General features: G+C 48.1%; 1 protein-coding gene across 7 annotated transcripts in view; it reads left to right on the forward strand.

Moving 5' to 3' along the window:
* Window positions 1–22,409, forward strand: part of NFATC2 (nuclear factor of activated T cells 2) — a 161,552-nt gene that overhangs the window by 38,084 nt on the left and 101,059 nt on the right. For all 7 annotated transcript variants that reach the window (XM_041733059.1, XM_041733060.1, XM_041733056.1 and 4 more), the window contains exon 3: window positions 3,071–3,242. In XM_041733059.1, coding sequence (XP_041588993.1) covers window positions 3,071–3,242 — 172 coding nt within the window. The remainder of the gene's footprint in view (window positions 1–3,070; window positions 3,243–22,409) is intronic.

Genomic DNA, 22,409 nt, shown 5'->3' on the forward strand with positions numbered 1-22,409 from the left:
ACTAGGGCTCTGTCCCCCAGGCCTTGCTTATCCCGCACCAGACCGAACTGGACCACAGGGAGCTTCCAGTCTGGCGCCTCCTCCAGAACAGTTCTGAGAACACCAGTGCCATCATAGGTTGATTGTTGTTCCTTAAAAATGGAGTTTCTGAGTTTAACAGAGTTAAACAGATATCATTATGCAGGGGCCATTCCCAGCTGTGGACGGAATAGGAATAGGCAGTGATTTCAAAGGCCACTTGGCCATGGAGTTATGAGTTCTGTGATGAAAGTTGTATGGAACCACCTTAGGAAATGCTGATTAAAGCCAATGCTGGTACAGGTTGAGAAACCTAGACTTGGGGAGGTGAGGCCTCATGCCTGTGATCACCCAGCTCATTAATGAGTGAGTAGGAAACTTAGAACCAACCTTGAGTTCTTGAAAAATTAGAGAGGGAGAAAAAACCATGAGAGTCTCCTAACTCTGGGAAACGAACAAAGGGTTGCAGAAGGAGAGTTGGGTGGAGGGATGGTGTAGCTGGGTGATGGGCACTGAGGAGGGCACTTGATGGGATGAGCACTGGGTATTATACTAAATGTTGGCAAAGTGAATTTATATTAAAAAAAAAAAAAAGAATCTCGAGTTCTTGACTCCTTGCTCTCTCTGCTGCAGATCAATCCCAGAATGTGACTTATGTAATGATTGAGGGTAGGAAAGAACATTCACATAAAATATGATCATGCTGCATTTGCCTGAGACTTTACTGTTTATAAAGAATTTATCATTTATCCTTCATCTCCATTCTGTGGCTTGATCCAAATAACTGTGGATGCTGGTAGAGTTATTTTAATGCCTACAAGTGCCAGTTTTCTTTAAGATCGAGAGGATAGGGTATTCAAGGATGTCTCATGATATTTGTCTCAGGGTCTGTGTGGAGCAGAGGACTGGAATTCACATGCAGCATTTCACATTGGCTCTGATGGTCAAATTCTTAAGATTGTATTATAGTCATCAAAGACTTATTCTAGAACCAAGGAAAATCTGAGGTCGATACTTAGAGATATCCCAGTGGATCTACTCCTTGGTTTTTGTTTTCGTTTTTGTTTTTTATACTTAAAAAGATAATACAAGGGTGAAGTGATTTTTTTATAAGCCTTCTTTTTATTTTGCAAACTTTAAAAAAATTTAATTTGTGTACAGAATGAGAGTATGGGTAACACATGTGACACCTTGGCTGCAGGCATATTGGCACTGAAACCAAGGTGGACATTGTAAGACTTCAGAGTAAGAGAGGCTTCAGGAGCCAACTAGTTACAAAGAAGAGATTGAGATTTGCTTGCATAGTGAGGATATAATTTTAAAATTGGATTGTATGTTCAAGTTGGACTCCACTACTGATGGAGTTTAGGGGGTGCCACTCCCCTGCATCTCCCCTTGGTACTGTTATGATGGAGAAGGGATGGAATTGGTTTCATTGCAAATGCTTAACTAAGTCCAGTTGATAATCTCAGCTTTTGGCAGCTCTGGGTTTAGTGGAAAAGAATATCCTGATTGGATTAATGATTGGTGCCATATGTGCAAAATCAGGACACAGTGACACAAATCCATGCATTTGCAACTCTGAAACTACTTTGAATATACAGGGCTCCTTTTCAGTAAAACTGCTCATTCATTCATTCATTCATTCATGCATCCATCCATCCAGCCATCAACCTACCCACCCACTGAATATTCACTGAGATATGTGCTGCCAAAGCGAGCACATGAATATTCACTGAGGATCTTTCAAATGTCAGGTATTATTCTAGAGTCATTCCATAAAGGATGGATTGTTTTGGCCCTATTTTAAACAAATTAGTAAGATAAGAGGTGGTATAGAGATGTGCATGGAGCACTGGACTCAGAATCAAGACACATAAGTTGCAGCCTTGGTGTGTCTTGCTCTGTAATCTTGGGAAAATGTCTGTGTTCTCTGAGGCTCTGAAGGAATACTCTAGTTAGATCATTAAGATTTCAGTCAACTCTTAAATGACATAATTTTAACCATATATTAAGTACCCAATGGGTACTTGTGCTGGGTAGGTTTAAGATTCTATAGGAAAATAAAACTTAATACATGCCATTACAACTTCAGATGTAAAGGCATATATATCTAATTATCATAACCACAAGTAAATTAGATTGTCTAGAGGACATAACTATTTATTTGAAATATGCGATATATATGTATAGGGAAACATAATGATAGCCTAATATTTATTGGGGAGTTATTGTGCTAAGCTGTTTATATGATCTCAGTATCCTCATTTCCCAGTTGAGGAAACCAAGGCCTAGGAGATAGAGGCATCTGCTCAAAGTAGTTAGAGATGGAGTTTGGACTTGAACTCTGGTGGGTAACTCCAGTTATGTTCTTGACCTTTACTCTTCCTTTAAATTTAGGGGTCTCTAAGTTTAGCTACCTTTCCATGATTAGATGTTTTATATTTGCCCTGATAAGCAATGCCTATGACGAGAAATGGGCTCTCCCTAGAATTATCTTTTAATTGAAAGCATCAGATTTGGAAATAAGAGCTGAAATAACCCTCAGGTGCCATCTGGTCCATATGTTATGTTATTATAAGACCCCGAAGATAGAAGAGGTGAAGTTACTTGCCTAACGTAACATGGCACATTAGTGACAACACATAGCCCCCTGATTTCCACTTCAATGTACCTTCTTCCACACTCAGTCATTTAGAAAGGGAGAACATTCTGAGAAATGGCACTCTTCAAAATTCCCAGAGGAAAATAAGCTATAGCAGTTAGAAATGTGCTAGAACTCACATATAATGAATTTAGCTTCATAAATTGAGATGTTAAAAAAATAGAGATGTTAGTCCCATAATTTTCATCAAAGATGGAAGAGAAAACAAAAGGATCTCTACCTTGTGAAGAGTCCCACCCATCCTGTCTGAGAAATAAGTACTTCCTAATGGTAGGATCAAATACCTTTTGGACACGATTTTTCAGAAAAGGGACCATTTACATTTAGGGTACAGGTTGACTGGTTCCGATTTCTCATACACATGACTGATTCTTTTTCCTCCTTCAGCATCCCAGTGACCGCATCCCTCCCTCCGCTTGAGTGGCCGCTCTCCCACCAGTCGGGCTCCTATGAGCTGCGGATTGAGGTGCAGCCCAAGCCACATCACCGGGCCCACTATGAGACAGAAGGCAGCCGAGGAGCTGTCAAAGCTCCAACTGGTGGCCATCCTGTCGTTCAGGTATGGACTTGAATCTTTGTCCTATTTGTGTCCTTCATCTGCCACTAGGTGATCTACTTCTCAGCCACTGTCTGTTGCTTATTGGGTTGTCGTTTGTGTCTAAGCCTCCTACCTGTCTGATGGATGGAAAATTTGAGATGGAATGAGTATCAGAAACTAGTTCAGAGGCCAAATGAGAAAGTCTTCCTGAGCTGGATAAGGATAGAAATGATATTCTTGCTCAAGCTACTTTTTCCCTTCTCTTCCTGATGGAAAAATTGCTAGATTTTGCAGAGGTTTGTGCATTGGCAGGTTTCTGAAGGCATTATTTTGTGTTTAAATTTCAGATGCGAGTCCACTGAGGAAAATTCATACATTCTTGTAAAATATAGAAAGCTAGGAGAAAATGGAAATTACATATAAAATAACTATTCTTTGCATTGTATTGTAGTTCTTGTTGCCTTTTTTTCTATTCACAAACTTGGCAATGTCTATTAATGTACATTTATATTCTGTCACAGTAATTGGTACTCTGATTTTTTTTTTTATATTATACCATGAACATTTCCTCCTGTTTTTTTCTTAATCATTATCTTTTATGCCTGTGGCTTTTGATTTAACCTCAGACTTTTTTTTTCAAAATAAGTAGTGTGCATTTTTCTGCAAAATAATTAGTTGAAATTATCTTTCTTAATAGTGTAATCTGTTCAGCCTGAGACTGCTAATTGGTGCTCACCAACCAACTCAATTAAGCAGAACCTTCAATATATATAAATTTACCTCTTATTTGTATGGATGTAGTCTATGATAAGAATTCTGTAAGGCGTTAGAACCCTGTAGAGATTCCTAAGCATCCCCTGAAACCACTTAATGAGAAACTACATGAGTAGGGCTCAGGCAAGTGAAAAACCCAAACTCCAAAACCCTGAAATCTCCACAGGTGCTTTGGGTGTACACATCCAGTTAAGGACTTTTATGATGGTATTAGGAACTTACAAATCCTGGCGTTGCTTTTTCTAGAGCGGATATCACAATTATTTTGGGATCTGTGTGTATTCATCACTTCTTCTCCTTGATCATGAGCCACATTCTCCTCTTTGTTTGCATGTCTAGTAACTGTTGGCTCTCTTCTGATATTGTGATGATTATACACACACACACACACACACACACACACATATACATATACACACTGGACATTATAGAGACTCTGGATTTTGTTATCTTCCTCCAAAGGCAGTTCAGTAACTGGCTGATCACTGTGAACTTGTGTAGACTTGATTTTACATTTTCTGAGGGTCACCTGTGGAACACCTGAAAAGTTTACAATGGTCCCTCCTGTGTTGAGCTCGTTGAGACTTGATTTTAGGGTCTGCCAGGGCAGTTCTAGGGTAGCCTCTACTCTAAGGCATACCCTTATTTCTAAGAATAACCTTTCTAGATGCTTGGTGAGGGAGGTGACTCCATGCGGGAGTGAACATGGGCTCACCTCCTGTATGTTCTTTTCCTCAGTGACCCCAGTCTTATGCTGCCTGCTATATCTAAAACCTGAAAACAGTTGACTTATCTATGTTTGTCTGGACTTAACGGTTGTTTATTTGGGGGCTGAGGGGCGAGGCTGGTCTGGTACCATTTTCTCTGTCATGCATGAAAATTGCTTTTTGGGAAAGGAAGTCTTTATGTCATTATTGATCTAGGCTTATCGATTCTATGATGGGGACTCTGGCTTGGAGAGTGGCGTTCATCTGTGGGTTAGAATCAAAACTTTTAGTATCATGGGAAGAGAAACTCACTGAAGGCAGATTAGAAGGGGAATTAGGGGCTTGTCTGAGAAGGCTACCTTTGCAGAACCAGGCCAGGAGACTTGGGAAGAAGCTGGACTTGAGAATGGTCCAAAAATGTACTTTTTTGTTCAGTCAACCCAGTCAACAAGGGGGTTCATTCTGGAAGTAGTTGTCGAGCACCTACTTCTTTGCCATATACTGTGCTTGACACTAAAATACAATGAAGAATAAAAAAGAGGTTAATGATACAAACGTTAAAGGTACAAAGTGTGGCAAGTAGCATGAAGGAAAAGAAACCGAGGCTCTAGGCGTGTAAAATGGAGGAGCCAAGGAAAATGAGGGAAGAACATCTGCTAGGATTTCCTTGAGAAGGCGACTGTGGTTGAAGATGCATTGGGGGAGTGGCATGTGCAAAGGTCTGGAACTGTGCCAGAGGAATGAAGGAGGCCAGTATAAGTGGAGCTGGGAAGGCCAGAGGGAGGGGGGTGGAGGTGGGCAGGAGGGAGTTAGCAGGCTCTGTCCTCTCAGGGCTGTGCTCTCCATGCTCTGATCACTCATCAGACACCGGTTGAGTGCTACTGTGTACCAGGCACGGTTCTAGATGCTGTGATATGATATGAACCAAACTGTGAGAAATCCTCGGCCTCAGGAGGTTACAGTTGAGCAAAATGATAATAATAGTAGTTAACATTCAGCTGTTCCCCATACTCTATGCGTTGACTTATCTAATCCTCAAAGGGGCCCCAGGAAGCAAGTCACAGTGAGGTCAAGGAGATGCCGAGGGACTCTCATAGCTGTTAAGTGGGCCTGGGATTTGGACCCTGTGGGTCCGGCTCTTCTTGCTATACAACGTTGCTGATTTTTTACATCTCTCTGCAGACCACCTTTCCCTGCTTCCACACCCTTACCAGGCTTCCAAAGCCTGTTGGAAAGATGCTCACACCACCTCCTGCCTATCAATTTTATGTGTGGTCCTCACACCAGGTCACTGGGGGCCCAAATTGTGATGTCTCATGGAGATTCTTTTTTTTTTTTTCTCATGGAGATTCTAATTGGCCTTGGTCCTGTTGGCTTGGCCAGAGAGGTCAGAGCATGTGCAGTGCTGGGCTCTGCTCACCCATTCACCTAGGGCCAGGGCCATAGCAAGTTCCAGAGAGGTGAATGAGCTGGATGGGCAATTCAAAAGACCCTGCTGAACTGTGCTTGAAGTTCGTGTACCTCTCCTTCTGACAGGCCTCTAAGGATCCATCCCTCTTCCTGTTCCTAACTTTGAAAACCCAGCACATGACTTAAAAGTTTGTAGCCACAGTTTTGAAAGATACAAAGTGAAGTATTTTTTAAAAAATAATTTCAATAGATTGTTTTCTTCAAAATGTGCTAATCCCTGATTTACAGCATAGTAAGTCAGTTTTTTTAGAAAACTTCTTTGAAAGTTGAAGTGAGAAGGGGACTTAAGACAAGTGCTCTTACCCCTGGAGTAGGAGTGAAAACCCCTTTCGAAATCGGGAGGGTTGCCCTTTCGTTCCCAAAAGTACAGCAAAGCCCTGTTTTGTACCTTGCCTAGATGCTTCTGCTGGTTTCTCTCTTGATCTGTCTCTCTTCTCTTTATCTCTACATCTGTTTCTATTTCTGTACAGTACCACGGCTCCTTCCCCCCTCAATGACTGGTCCCCACCCTTCTCTTTTTTATTTACCACACTATAAAACTTCATTTTTTTTTGCATGCCTCGTGGTTTTATGCTCCTCTTTATGTGAAAATAAAATGAGTACAAGATCATTTCGTTCGTTCTTTACATATAAAATTAAAAACCAAAAAAAAATTTAAAAACCTTAAGTGTGTGCATGTTTAGCTGTTCTTTTTTTTTTTTTAATATCCCTTGGCCTTGGAAGAAAGTTTGTTCCAAACCTTAAATGCTTTTGGATCTCATGATTCTTGATTCAACTGGCATATATTTGGTTGAGGACCTGCTGTGTGCCAGGCACTGTGCTACGTGCTGATAATACAATGATGGGGGAGATGAATACAGTTTCTGTCCTGCTGGAACTCAGTGGGTCCTGGGGGTGCAAAGTAGACCAGAATGGTTTGGTGTGACCATTGTTGAGATGTGGGTGAGTCAGGGAGGCAGATGAGGGCAATCTGGAATGACATCTGGACCCTAGGGCAAGACATGATGACTGATTAGGATTTACCATATGGGGGTAACTACTTCAACAAAACCCACCATGCCAAGAGAGTACTTGGAAGACCTGCCGTAGAAGGGAGTCTTGCTAAGGATATGACTTATCAGCTGGGTCCCTGAGCAGGTGACAGAGTCAGCAAAGAGAAAGACCAGTGTCACTTGAGTTTATCTTGGGGGGTGATGGGTTGGCAGGACCATGCTGTGCAGGACTCATAAGCCAAGAGGAGGAGCTCAAGTTTTATTCCAAGGTAAGGGGAAGGGAGTGACAAGTTTTGAGTAGAGGAGGAAGGTGATTCTGATTTACTATTTCTTTTTTTTAAAGTTACTTTCTTTCATTAAAAAATTATTTATTTATTCCTGGAGACACACAGAGAGAGGCAGAGGGAGAAGCAGGCTCCTTGCAGGTAACCCGATGTGGGACTCGATCCCAGGACTCTGGGATCGTGCCCTGAGCTGAAAGCGGATGCTCAACCACTGAGCCACCCAGGTGCCCCTGGTTTACTATTTCTAGGATCATTTGGGCTTCTATCTAGGGAGTGGGTTAGAAGGCATAAGGGAGGAAGCAGGGAAATGAATGTGAGGGGCTGTGGCAGTGCCAGGTGAAGATCAAGCTGCTGAGGACAAGATGTCAGTGGGAGGGAAGGCGGGGGTGGGGGGGAGGGATTCTATGGTGTGATCGATCTTCAGGACTCAGAGCTGGCTTCGATGCAGGAGGTGAAGGGCCTACGGGCCAGGATCGTGTCGTGTGCCCTGTGGGGAGACAGGAAGGAATCGTTTTATTAAGGGAAGATGATGAATTCAGTTTGGGGTGTAGCAAGTTGGAAGGGCTTGTGAAGGATCCAAGTAAAGATGTCAACAGACAGCTGGACTTAAGAGCCCAGAGCTTGGAAGCAAAGCACTGAACTTTCTACCTCTCAGGCCTCTGGAATGCCACAGGATCACATGTGCCATCACTGGAGGGCTGAGCACATATCCACTTTGAAGGGTTTATTTCCCACACCCTAGTAGGAACCTACATCTCTCCAGAAGCAATGGACTAAGGAGAGGACCCAAGAAGAGATTGGAGAAACAGGATCACAAGCTGACAAGCTGGACGGGGCCAGGCAATGAAAAAAAAATGGCTGAGTTGTCCAAATGTCAGGGACCAATAGGGAGTGGCAGGGAGTAGGGCACAGCAGCGTGTGTGCCTCATCTCTAGGAGCCACTATTCAGCCCCCATTAGTTGTGCCATGTGGGAAATTGGGCCCGGCAGTGCCAGGTTTTACAGGTTTTCTTCGTGAGAAGCTCGGAAGTCTGAATTTTCACGTGAAATTTCTGGTTATTAAGTTTGGCTGCTAAATCAAACTTTGGGTTAGATTTGGCTCAAGGCAAATATCCTCAAGTTCATAATCTCTGGGGTAAATAAGGTCTGCGCTACTTCAAGGTTTATCAAATAGAGAAGGCGATAAGAGAGAGGCTATATTTATACGATTTCTAAGAATTGTCTGGTTAGGGAAGGAGCACTCTTAGCAGTCAGGCCCACGTTGTTTCTTTTACAAAGCTTTAAATCCTGTGGAAATAGAACAAGCTTATGGTTCTTTCCCAGGAGCCAGAGCATCTTAATTCTACGGCCTCACTTTGACCCGTAAGGACCAGACGAGAAAGGGACCTGCTTGACTCACCTTGAAAGAGCCACGTGCCCTTTGGCAGAACCCAGCCATCATTTCCTTGTTCTGTTTCGGGGCAGGATGCAGGGGTCCTTGGTGGACAAAACTTCCATTCAGAGGCTGCTTTGCAAAATTAGGCTTTAAGCATTTCCCCAGCTCTTCAGCTTCTGGGATTGGATAATAATATCCCAGTTGACCTTGGCCTGTATAATGCCATTGTCCTGGAACCCTTTCCCTGCCTGCTTCCAGATTCCCTTAACCATATTCCTGCACAGAAATTCCTGGTGGAAGATGCTTTGTCATTTTCCTTAGGCATCCTTGTCCTAGGGGCTTTCAGAACACATTATTCTTACCACGCTCTGGGACTTGTTTTCAGCTGAAAGAATGATCGGAAAGGCATCCTTTCAGTTAGAAAGTAATCAAAATGAGAATGTCTAACCAGAGTACACACCTCCAAAGACAATTCTTTCAAACAGATGTTCAGACATATGGAAAAAACATGGGTAGTTCCTTTAGGAGAAATTCCTTACAGATGCAGAAACCTGATCTGTGTTTCATGCCAGGCAACAGTGACGAACTTTGCAGGGCGGGGAGCGGAGGCCAGGGCCGCACCTGTCCACCTTACACCTCTACCCGCAACCCCCCCTCCCCCCGCCACCCAGCCCTTGAGGAGGCCAGTCAAGTCTCCAGGCTTTCATCTCATAAAATGGATTGTGAGGCTGTGATTTTCATCCTGCTGGATTTTAGCCTTTATCCCCTCTGCGACTCACTTTAAATTATATCTCAGAAAGGGCCGAGAGAAGCCAGGTGGCCTTTTTTCCTTACCAGACAAAGCTGCAGTCATGACAGTGAGCAGCGCTCCTTTGGCACTCGGCTGCACACGTGGGCTTCTATTTGACTAACCAAATTTTGTGCTCAGTGAGGCTTCCCCAACCCCCCACTTTTTAGACATGAAACAGGAAGCAGGTCTTGCCGATGCTGATTTGTCCAGAAGCTGCCGAATTTGCTTCTCCAGAGGGTTCCGTCCAACCCTCTGGAGAGAGAAAGGAAACAGAGGTGGCTCAGGCTTGTGTCCTGAGATCACCAGAAGTTCCTTTGCTCATTCATCCGTTTGTCTGAAAGATTTACCAAGCACCTTCTATGTGCCAGGCACGCTTCCAGGCGCTGGGCATGTGGCTGTGAACAAAACAGAGATCCCTGCCCCCGTGGAGCTGACGTTCTGGCTGCTGGGAGATAAACAATAAATCTAATAAGTAGGAAAGTTAAATAGTGTGCTGGAAGGTGATAAGTACAATGGGAAAGACTGCCAGGCCAAGGGAAATTGGGAGGGGTCAGAGAGGCCTCACTGCACAGGTGGCTTTGGAGCAAAGGAGGAAAATGTGCAGGGATCTGGGGATGAATGCTCCTGACTGAGAGGCTCTCTGGGGCAAGCTGGCATGGGCTGGGAACAGAGAGGTGGCCAGAGGAGCAGGGTGAGCCAGGAGGGGTGTGCAGGAGATGGAGGCCCAGAGGAAAGAGGATGGGCAGATTTGGGGTTTGGGCACCGAGGATTTTTATTCTCAGTGAGTTGGGAGCTGGGAGGGATGGGAGCATCCCTCTGGCTGTTGTGCAGGTGAGAACAGACTTCAGGGGGGCTGGGGAAGAGAAACAGGGAGGGGGGTGAAGAGGGGCTGCTGTGGTCCAGGTGAGAGGGGAGCGTGGCTGGACTGGAGCTGGGGGCAGAGGGCATGAGAAGTGGTTGGATTCTGGGTATATTTTGAAAGCCAGGTTAACTAGTCTAGTTGAGAGATTGGCTATGGTCGAGAAGCATGGGTGTGGCTGTAGTCTTGGGAAAGGCCCGAGTCCCCAGGGCTGAGCAGCACTGCCTGTCCCCCACCGAAGCTTCATCTACTTTCAGAGGGAGGACCTCTTCTAGGGGTGGCCTGACCCAGCCTTCTCATGTAAAGATGGGGACGGGGCAGGGTGGGGATGCTGATGCCAGCTTTTGGAGGAGCCGTTGTCACCAGCCGCTTCTTGGTTATACCGATCTCTTGATTATAAGGCTGGCTGTTCATTTAAAAATCCGTAAGAGTGCAGTCCAAACCCAGTGCATCTGTGGGCCAGATGTGGCCTCCTGTGTGTGACCTCGAGTGGTCAAGCAGGCTTTGTGAAAGAACAGAGGCTGGTGCTGGCTTCCAGGGTGAGCCGGGTGGAGGAGACAGGGTGTCCAGGGCGGGGCCGGCAAAGGTGTGGGTGATGAGCAGGTGCAGGGTTGGATGATCCCGTGTGCGCACACATTGTGTGCCAAATGCACACCGATGGGAAGCAGGGTGCTCCTTCAGTTCACATTAGAAGATAAATGGTCGTGAATCAGTGAAACATTGCCCCCAGATGTAGGGAGAAAACAGAAAGCTTCCAGAATCTTGGAGAAAGAGTTGTTCCAAAAAGAGTATTAAGTCTGAGGCTTGCAATATGTCTGGCAACCAGTGGGAACATATAGATGAAACTTGATTTGTTTCCCAAACAACTTTTTGGGTCCCTCCTATGGGCCGGGCACTATGTTGTAACAACGAGAGCTGCACTTACGGAGCGCTTACTGTGTACTTTCCTTAGGGTGACCTACTTCATCTTTGCAGTGATGCCATGGAGTGTAGGTGGTGGAATTACTACTCTCCTTTTACAGGCAAGGAAACTGGGACACAGAGAGGTTAAGCAACTTGCCCAGTGTCACCCAGCTGGTGAGCGATGGCATTGATTTGGACACAGGCCTGAAGCCAGAGCCTACATTTAACCATGCGTCTGCACGGCCTCTTTGAAGTAGGGAAAAGCAGGTGGTTTGGAGCAAGGCAGTCTTGGGGTTCATGAGCTTTGGGACTCTACGTCACTGGCTGGGCTGTAGTTTCTTCCCTTTTTCTTCCCTTCATTCCCTTCCAGTAATGAAGACCTGCATCTTTCAGATGATTTGTTTTGTTGTGTCTAGAGTCATTCGGATGCTACACAGAAGTGTCCGGCGTGACGTTTGGCACGAAGCAGGCATCTAATCTGCTGTTCTTTTTGTTGAGAACTATAGTGACTTGGATGGGGGGAGGGGGGGGCGGGGTTGAGCTGTGCTAGCCTAAGACTGGATGCTGGTGCCCATTCAGGCCTTTTCTGGTTGAGTGACCCAAATCTGAGACTCATCTAGGGTATTGTGAGCGCTCTGAGGATTGTTTATTATACATTGTTATGTATACGATCTTACTTCACTCTTGCAACCACATAGTGAGGTGGGGCTATTATTCACATTGTACAGGTGAGGAGAGACTCTAACTAACATCATTTGCCTGAAGGCAACTAGTGTATTGCCCCGACCTGGGCTTTTAGCTTCTGCCCACTTACCTCTCCATTCATCCATCACCAGCTCACAGCCCTGCACGAAGTGCCAGCCCCGCACACAGTGCCAGCCCAGAGCCCTGCAGCTGGGTTAATGCGGGGGTGAGTTGGGACGGGAAGCTTTGGGCGGTGCCAGGCTGGCTGTGATTTGAGCCCCGGGCCAGTGTTGGATATCCGGGTCCTACCCTTGTCTCCACTTTCTCCACCGAGGGACCCTGAGTGAAGCAAAGATTTTCTCTGGTCCTGCGAGAAAGGAAGCATCTGCCGGAGGTGGATTTTCAAGCAACTGTTGGCTCTAACGTGCCACAAGAGTCAGGGTGGTGATGGCTTCTCAAAGGGGCCTCCTTCCCTCTCCATCAGCAGCAAAGCCATACTCCAGACCCTGGGAGACAGTGGGGAGGTTCGAGCCACCGATTCTGAGCCTCCTGGAAGACTGTGGACCAACCTTGCCCATACCTGTGTCTATTTATTGAGCCCTTTCCATGTGACAGGCATGTCTCAGGGACTGGCTGAGCAAGGCATGCTGTGCCTTGCTCTCTGGGTGGGGAAACAGGCTCAGAGGTGCTGAGTGCCTTTTCCAAGGAGCACTTTCTAAGTGACACTTGACTGAGCTGCGGGAGGTCATGGTGCTATTATTAACGTCAGTTACAGAGGAGGAAACTGAGGCTCAGAATCACAGGGCTCATCAGAAGGGATGGTACCCACGCCAACCTCCTCGGGTCTTTGCCAAGAGTGAATGACCTAACAGGTGGAGTGTGTGGAGTGGGGCCTGGCACCCCACAAGCACTCAACGTGGGTTCATCGTTACTGTTTCCTATTGTTCTTTCTTTTGCTCTCTCCTGTCCCATTAGGGTAAAAAAGGGAGCATTCGTTCTTACGTGGAAGTTTGGATCTTGTGCTGCAGTCCTGGGGCAGGCAGGAGTTCAGTGCTGCGGGTATGGGTGACAGCTGGTGGCCAACACATCCTGAGCATGGGCTCTGGGCAAGGTCAGAGGACTTGCTTAGGGTCCTGGGGTCTGGATGTAGCAGAGTGGAATTTAAGAGCACACCTGTTGAGCTGCTTGGCTGGACCATTGCCACGGGGCTGCATCGTCCTCAGGCCCAGCGTGCAGGGTTAGCTCATTGTGAGCGTTCTGACGCAGGTTTGAAGAAGTTGGTGCCTGTGTGTGCATGTAGATATCCACAGATGGCATATACAAATTGAATATATATAAGTATTAAATATAGATATGTAAATACACATGTATATGTAGGCATTATACATATGTGTGTATATATATGTGCATCAGGCACACATACATATTTTTATTCAATTATTTTTTTCTTGTTTTTTTGTGAGGGGGAGCATGTTTAGAGTGTGAATGAGTGGGGAGGGAGGGATGAGAGAGAGAATCCCAGGCAGGCTCCACACCCAGCACAGAGCCCGACGTGGGGCTCAACCTCACAATCCTAAGATCACAACCTGAGCTGAAACCAAGAGTCGGACCCTTGACCAACTGAGCCACCAGGTGCCCTTATTTTTTTCTTGTTTTAATATGTATTTATTGTTTTGAAAATACAGGAAAATATAAAAAAGAAACCCACCCTTTGTCACCTGGAGAACTACTGGTTTTGCTTTGATAGATTTCCTTCCAGTCTTTCCCCTCTGAGCCTGCGCACACATGCCCATCGCAGCCTGCTCCTCCTGCCCTCCTTACAATGGTCAGCAGTGTATCAGGTTATTGTGATAACCTCAGGGGCAAAATAGCCCCTACCAAGATCCGAGTTAGACTAGGAGTTACATTCCGTCTCTAAATTATTTTCCATCTCTAAATGTGTATAATGCTACCATTATTTCTAGGCTGTACTTAGAGACACAGAGAGGTTAAGTCACTTGCCCGAGGTCACACAGGAAGTGGATGAGGCCCGAACCGAACCTAGGTGGTCTGGCCCTAAAGGAAAAATAGAGACCTTTAATGACCTTTAATCTTCCAGGTCATTCCTAAGGGTTCTTATTGTTATTTAAGTATTTTGAAAAATTCAGGAAATAAGTCTAGTTTGGTTGAGCATCAAGTTTAATTTTTCCCTTGTCAGTTGGCTCAGGCTCCCGCCTTCCAGTGTGTTTCGCCACCTGCCTGGCTTCTGCCCTCCCTGTGTTTGTGCCACAGCAGCCAGCAGGCCCCTCCCAGGTGCAGAACAACAGCCGGCTTGTGGGTGGTGCAGCCTCCTGGGGTGTGGACTTCAGCTGATGCTTCCACATGTCCTGGTGTGAGGGCCCAGAGCCCCCCCAAAACCCCCAGAGGCCTGCAGGTTGCATTCCCTGCATGGCCCCTGAAGGCACTTGAATTTAACTCTATGCCAGGCATTTCTGCTGGTTGAAAAGACATCCCTACACTCCAGGACTTTGTTTTTCCAGATGGGATAGCCTGCCCTTGGGATTCAAGACTTAGCATCTCTGGGGGAGTGGGGTCGGGGCCAGGTCTAGCTCCCGAGTGCAAACCTTGATGATCAGACTTGTGTCAGCTGGTCATGGGACCTCCCTGTCCACTCTTGCTCTTCAGCTTGAGTTGTTCCCACTGTACCAATGGTGTGATTGGGAAGAAGGATAACCTGACCTCCTGAGACCTCAGTTTCCCTGATGGCAAATCGGACAAAATGCTACTCGGGGGATTTCTGTAAGAATTAGCACAGTACTAAGTGTAGACTTCCCTGGTTTCTTTAATAAATTAATTTTTGGGGAGGAGACGCATTCACATGGTGGTACAAGAGATGTGCAGGGCAAAGCCTTCCTCCCACCCTACACCTGAGTGGCCACTTCCACTTCCCGAGGCCCCAGTGTCACCTGTTTTGAATATTATCCTTCCAGAAGGGGTGCATGTCCTTGTGCTGATATCTCCATTGTTGTTGCTGTCCTCCTCATCAGCATTATCATTTATAAAGGAATTTGCAGAATGTCCTGTGCATTTGCAACACCCGATAAATGATCAAGGCAGTTATTACTGAGGAGCTTATAGAGGCTTCTAGGAGCGCCTGGGTGGCTCAGTGGTTGAGTGACTGCCTCTGGCTCAGGTTGTGATCCCAGGGGTCCCAGGATCGAGTCCTGCATCGGGCTCCCTGCATGGAGCCTGCTTCTCCCTCTGCCTGTGTCTCTGCCTCTCTGTGTGTCTCTCATGAATAAATAAAATATATATATTTTTAAAGAGGCTTCTAATTTCAGTTTCCCAAATAGGAATTGAAGCTGAGTTGATCTTTTTGGCGTCATATCTTTAACCAAATAGACCTTTCCCCACCAGACTTAGGTTTCTGTTAAGGAGCTCCCATCTTCCTAATTTGACATTCATTATAAAATTATAAGTGCCGTTCTAATGAGTGTAATTCATGCAGCCTGTGTTGGGTGAATGTTAAGCGTTGGCTTCACCTGACGCCAGGCTTGTGTCGGCACACTGACTGCCTTAAACCTCTGTGTGCACATATCCTTTCTCCATCAGAAAATGATACATCAAAGAAAAAAAGATGGATATTATCAACAAGGGTGCAACCCATGGTTAAAAAGTAGCAAGAAAAGGGGCGCCTGGGTGGTGCGGTCAGTTAACTGGTTAAGTGTCAGACTCTTGGTTTTGGCTCAGGTCGTGATCTCAGGGTCTTGAGACTGAGCCCTGCATCAGGCTCTGCGCTCAGTGAGGTGTCTGCTTGCGGCTCTCTCTCCCTCTGCCCCTCCCCCCTGTGCTCACACTGTCTCTCAAATCTTAAAAAAAATAGTAGCAAGAAAAGTGTTGAATAGGATTATGAGTGATTTTCTTATCTTTTATTTAGTCAACAAATAATGATTGGTCTCCCACCATATGCCAGGCACTGTGCTGGGTGCTCCCCACTGTTTAGTCCACGGGCCAGCTGCACAGACATCCCCTAGGAGCCTGCTAACAATACAGAATTTTAGGCTCCCTCATAGCTTGCTGAGTCAGTCTGCCTTTTTATAAGATCCTCAGGGGGATTTGTGTGGATATTAGAGTCTGAAGCATGTTATTCTAGGATAGGAGCCCTTAAATTATACCGCCAAATCCAGCCTGGCACCTCTTTTTTTTTTGTTTTAAAGATTTTATTTATTTATTCATGAGAGACACAGAGAGGCAGAGACACAGGCAGAGGGAGAAACAGGCACCATGCAAGGAACCCGACGTGGGACTTGATTCCAGGAATCCTGAGCCAAAGGCAGAAGATGCCCAACCACTGAGCCACCCAGGCGTCCCTGGCACCTCTTTTTAAATAGTTTTTTTAAAAAAAGATTTTATTTATTCATGAGAGACACACAGAAAGGCAGAGACATAGGCAGAGGGAGAAGCAGGCTCCCTGTGGGGAGCCGGATGTGGAACTTGATCCCAGAACTCCAGGATCACATCCTGAGCCAAAGGCAGATGCTCAACTGCTGAGCCACCCAGGCATCCCTTAAATAAAGTTTTATTGGAACACAGTCATGCCCATTTATTTACATACATTTATTTACACTGCAAGGGCAGAGTGGAGTCCTGGCCACAGGACCGTGTGGCCTACGTAGCCTAACATGTTTACTGTCTCGTCCTTTACAGAAGAGGTTTGCTGCTCGAGTTGGAGACAGAGCAGTGAACAGAACAGAAAGATCTCCAGCTCTTATGGAGCTGACATTCTGCTGGAGGCAGACATACAGCAAACTGAAAGATCTATACTCTGTTGGGTAGTAAAAAAAAAAAAGCAAAAAGCAAAATAAGTCAAGAGAGGGGGGTGGAAGATGATTGTGAGGTGGTGAAGATGCTGTTGAGAGAAGAACTTTTGGAAGAGTTACGTTTTGAAACAGAGTGAACTGCATGGCTATGTTGGGAGAAAGCATTGCAGGAGCGAGAACAGCCAGTGCAAGGGGCCTGAGGCAGGAGCTTTCTTGGTGTCCACTTTGTGCATCAGTACAGAGGTGGGAGCTAGCCAGGTCTGATTTAGAAGTTAAGTGTTGGCCGTGAATGTGGTTTTGGCTTTCAGTTTTCACACGACCTTTGCTGTGGCATTGTAGTGCCTTTTATGAGACCATGGAATGTAGATAGAGGTCCCCATCTCCTAGCACAGGGAAGCCTTCTGTGTGTCACTGGATACAGTTGCACATGCTGTGCACTGCAAAGGGCACTGCATCACATGAGGGCACCGTTCACGTTTGCATATTTATTAGGACAGTGTTCTGAAGGGTGCAGAAGAAGTGGTATCTTTTGCTGATCTGCTTGCATAAAAGCAGCAGGCCACTTAGCAGTGGCACTGGTGGTATAAAAAGAGAAGAAAATCCGAGTGTCCACATCTTTAGGTTAGGGATAGTCGTCAGTCTCTGCAGGGGGTTACACAGCTCAGTTAACCTTCCCTGTGTGGCCCCTGAAGGCATTTGAATTTAAGCCTTGACAGCGAGAGAGGCATTTCTGCTGGTTGAAAAGACATCCCTATACTCCAGGACTTTCTTTTACCAGATGGGGTTTCCGTGGCATTCTTTTTCCCCACCCGCTGTCAGACCAGACCACCCGGGGCAGCAGGCGGGGAGTCCTGTCATCATCCACCTCTGCTTGTGTTTGCTGTGCAATCTCAGTTTACACACTTCTCCTCTCTGAGCTGTGGGAACCCTGGCTCTAAAAAAAAGAAAAAGAAAAAAAAAGAGGGGGTGCGTGTGCTCTGTGAGCTTCCTCCCACCTCTGAACTCTCAGGATTCTATGAGTCACATTATATAGGTATCACCCGAGACGAAGTGCCTGCATTCAGGGTTATTTACTTAGAGATGGGAGTTCCAGCCTCTCTCCAACCAGACCTGCCTTAACTTGCGTGCTTTCCTAGCTCCCAAGTTGACTCATTCAGGGACTTGAAGCTGGGGTGTCTGTCTGTCTGTTTGTTTAGAATTTGGGGATGCATGAGCCGGAAGGAGACTTGGAAATCATTTACCCAAGTGCCTGGTGTGTCCGATTCATGTGTCATTTTTGCCCAGGGCTTCAGCCACCATTTAGTTGAGGGCTTCAGTTACCATTTCACTGAGGGCTTCTGACGCGTCAGGCCTTCTGCTTAGCTAATGTCGTGTCATTCAGTCTCATGCTTACTGCCTGCGCTAGGCACCATCGCCATTGGTTTGCAAATGACCGGATCGGGACTCCGTGAATCCTAAAAATGACACAGTGACTAAGGGAGGGGGGGCAGAGCCACCACTCAGACTGTGAAAAGTAGGGGTTAGGAAAGGGTTACTTCTTGAGCAGGTACGATAGGCCAGACCTTATTAAGCACCAGTCTGCATGACCCATTCTAACCCTATCAGAGGTCCCATTCTTTCACAAAGGAGAAAACCAAGCCCCAGGGGAACGTGTGACCTACCCTGGGTAAGGCTTTTGCAGGTGGTGAGTGGGACCATTTCAGAGTTCGGATCTTTCTCCCCTCATGCACTTCTCCTTGCTCTGTGAACTTTTAGCGCATCCTGTTTACCTGTTGGCATCTGTCACATGCCTTTGTACCTGTGCCAGGATGGGGGCATGCTGGTACTTTGGTAGCCACTGGCTCCTCTCTTACTACCTCCCCTCTGCTCCCTGGGGCCAAGCACCCTCATCCCTTGTCTGGGTGACACCTATAGCCTCCTAACTGGTTTCCTGGTCTCCACGTTGCCCCTTGTCAAGTCTGCTCTCCGCAGCAGCCAGAGGCATCTGTTCGAAATGCGAATCACTCCACACCCCTCTGTTTTGAATCCTGTGACTCCCGTCTCAGGACGCACCAGGTCCTTCCCAGGGACTATAAGGCCCAATGTCACCTGCTCCCGGCCCCCCTCTCTGCTCTTCCTCACTCCACTCCCACCCTCCTGGCCTCTTGGGAGTCTTCAAACACTCCAAGGAGGCTCATGCCTCAGGGCCTTTGCATTTGCTATTCACCTCTCCTGAATAGCCACCTGACTCTCTTCTCTCCTTCGCTTATGCTTCAATTGTCACCTCCTCAAAGAAGCTCTCCCTGATTGCTCTGTCAAAATACCCCCCCTTTCCCCTGCCACCCTCTGTCCCTGTACTTGTGATGTTTTCATTCCTAACCTGATATTGTCTTCCGTTCTCCCCTCCCATCCGTCATCCCTCCATCGCTGCTCCAGCCCCAGTCCCAAGCCCGATGCCCGACACGCAGCAGGCACTTAATCTGTTGTGCGAATCACCATTCCTATGAGGCATCGGTGAGCCCCACTGTGCCCTGGCCCCTCAGATGAGCGATGCCCTGGGAGTTGAGGCGATGGATGTGCTGACACGGGCGGCTCCTCAGCGGCTTTCCTGTGCGAAGGGAAGTGGAGGAAGGAAGTGTCAACAATTAAGAAGGACCAATTCAGTTCTCTGGGACAAGCCCAGGCTTCCTCTGCCCCTCGTCTCTTTGCCCAGCATGACGGGGGCTCGCCCGAGGCATAGAGAAGCGTGACTTGATGGAATAGGCATAAGTTTGTTGCATAATGATTAAGAAGGAGAGAGAAAAAAACCTTATTTTTCACTTTCCTTTTTTAATCAGTAAGTATGCTGTGGGTGTTCCCTTGTGGTTTCTGAGTCAAAGGGAGGATTGTTGTCAAGCTCCGAGTCCCCCTGGGGCTTCAGCTTTGCGTGTGTCTAACTTCAACTTTGAACTAGTAGTGCTTTTAGGGCCGTGCTCGGATGGGGGTCCCGGGGTCCCTCTCGAAACAAGGCAGCAGGCTTGTTTATTGTGCCTGGCTCTTACTCCATCTCTGTCCTGCTCCGGATAGCCCCTGTCAGCCTCGTCCTGTCCCCCTGGGGCAGGGGGGCCTCAGGGGACGGGACCCAGCGGTGCAAGGCAGGGGCCACAGCAACAGACCCCAACGGAGTGTCCCTTACATGGGGACGCAGGATGTGGCTCCTGTGTGGTGGTAGGACAGGGGCAGTTTAGTGCTCAACTGGGGATCTCTACCAAGGGCTGTCAGGGCAAGAAACCGTGCAGAAAGGGGTCAGATCCCCGTGATCCTGGCAGGTTCAGCCCCTGCCAGCAGCCCCTGCTGCTCTCACTCGCGCTTTCCTTCCGTGTCCATTTATCGGGCCTGTGCTCTTCTCTCCGGAGAATGGGCTCCTTGCCTTTAGACCTGGGGTTGCTGATGTTGTAGGCGCTCTGCTGCCCCCCACCCCAGGCAGGGTGCACGGCCCCTGGGAGGTGGGCTCTGGGAAGCTGGGGCTTGTGGTGGGACCCAGGTGTGACTCCTGCCCCGGGGGGCAGCACCGAGCCCCGCCTTGGGTGGCTAGCGTGGAATCGGGTTCTTCACTCCCTGCTTGCGCCCGGAGCTGAATGTTGTGGTCCTACTGGAATCCCTGTTTGGAAGGAGGCTTCGGGGCTCGCTGGGATTCCGGCCCCACGTAGTCGGGTTGGGTCTTGCCTTTGCGTTGCTAACAAGGTCATTGCTAACAACCCAGTGCCCATCGAGTGACCGGGTGTCCGTCTGGGTCCCACGCCGGCCTTCTTCCCCAGCGTGGGTGTTGGAGGACTCGGAGGCGGGCACCCCCATGTGCAGCCACATTTGGTCCAGTATGTGGCCGTCCTCCCTAGAGCCACCTTTCCGCGCTCACAAAGGCCATCGGAGCTGGGGTGGCCCAGGCCTCGCGAATCCTTAAGGAGTTAGAGTAAGCTCTTCCTTTTTACAACAGACTTCATTTCCCTTTCCTTCCAGAAGTTCTTCTTGGCAGGCTGTGGCTTCTCCGCCTCTGACCCCCCTGCTGTGGGAGCTGAGAACATCTCCCTCGCTGGGGAACAACCCGGGGGAGGGCCTGCTTTCCGGTAGCCAAATACCAGCCCCTCCAACCTCTCAGGTCCTGAGTCTCAGGACTCAGATGGACCGTGGGAAACTCTAGGTCTAGGCAGGGGGGAGGGGGGTCGGTCACCACCAAAGGAGCGAAAGGGATCTGAAAGCAGTAGCAAAGGGAGAGCGCTTTGGGGCCTGAGTAAGAGGTGGGGGGAGCCGCAGGCCTCTCAAGAGCGACTCCCTCACACTGCCTTTCCACGGTGGTAAAAGAGACATGTTTATGCAAAGAGGAAACAGGGCGAGCAGGTGTAGCAGGGAAGGGACAGGCTGGAAAAGCCCCTGGATTTGCCTCTGATTCCCAGTTGCACCCCTCGTGGGCTGGGTGCCTCAGGCAGCTTGCTCAGTTTGAGCAAACTGGTGCAGGGCTTGGCAGGCAGGTGGGCAGCACGGACCCCAACCTTCCTCGGGCCCTCCTTTGAAAAAATGAACTACTGATGCCTCGGAGCAAGGTTTGAAACGAATGACAATGGTGGTGATGGTGACGATGCTGACATTTATTGAGCACTTACTGTGTGCCGGGCACTGATCTGAGTTCTTTACACGTCTTCTGTCATTAACTGTTCACTGCAGCCCATGGGAGCAGTATCTCTCGTTCTCCCTCTGGTACAGATGGGGGCCAGTGTGGGATACCCCCAACGAATGTCAGCTCTGGGATGCAGTTGGGGCCCGAGAAAGCTGGTGGTCACAGCCACCGCATCCTGGGCCCAACTCTTTGCTAGTGTTTTCTCCTGGTGGGAGAGCATAGTGCTTGGGGACCTGGTGCCCACGCTGCATGGAAGATGGGGAAGCAGCCTGGACTGAGCTGCTCCCGACCCCATGTCAGCACAGCCAGCCTGTAGGACGGCCAGGTTGCTGCTGCTTCAGAGCCACCTCAGGTGGGGAGCAGGCTGGTGTCTGGGCTGGCGAATGAGACTCCGTCGGGGCAGAAAGATACGTAGCGAATGGTTCTCTCCTGCAGGAGGACAAAGAGGAAAGGTGAGCAGGGTCACCTCTGAGACCAAAACAGTTTCTCTCGTGTGTCATTGATTTCCCATCAGCAGGCATGACCTGCCACCCAGATCTCCTTCCAGTGTCTGCAGCAGCTGCAGGAGAGCAAGGGAGGGGTCGGGTGATGGCCAGTGTTTACGGAGCACCTGCTGTGCCCGCCTCTGTTCTGTGCTGTAATGACTGCTCATCCTTCCAAGCCCGGGAGATAGATGGGCGCCCTTTCCCTTTGACCCGTGTGCAAACACTCGTTTAGGGGGGCTGCTGAGTGGCTTGCCCAAGATCAGCGGCTGGGACCCCGGTTGGGGTGCTCCAACTCCCCAGCACCCCCGTCTTCACGGCTGGGTGCTGTTGCTCTAAAATCTCTCCTTCGGGTTTCCCGATGGCACCACCAGGGCCCGGACGGCCTCAGTGACTGGGCCCAGGTCACACGGGTCACACGGCCACCAGCAGGCCCAGGC

This window comes from Vulpes lagopus, chromosome 18 (genome assembly GCF_018345385.1).
Source record: "Vulpes lagopus strain Blue_001 chromosome 18, ASM1834538v1, whole genome shotgun sequence".
Taxonomy (NCBI): Eukaryota; Metazoa; Chordata; class Mammalia; order Carnivora; family Canidae; genus Vulpes; species Vulpes lagopus.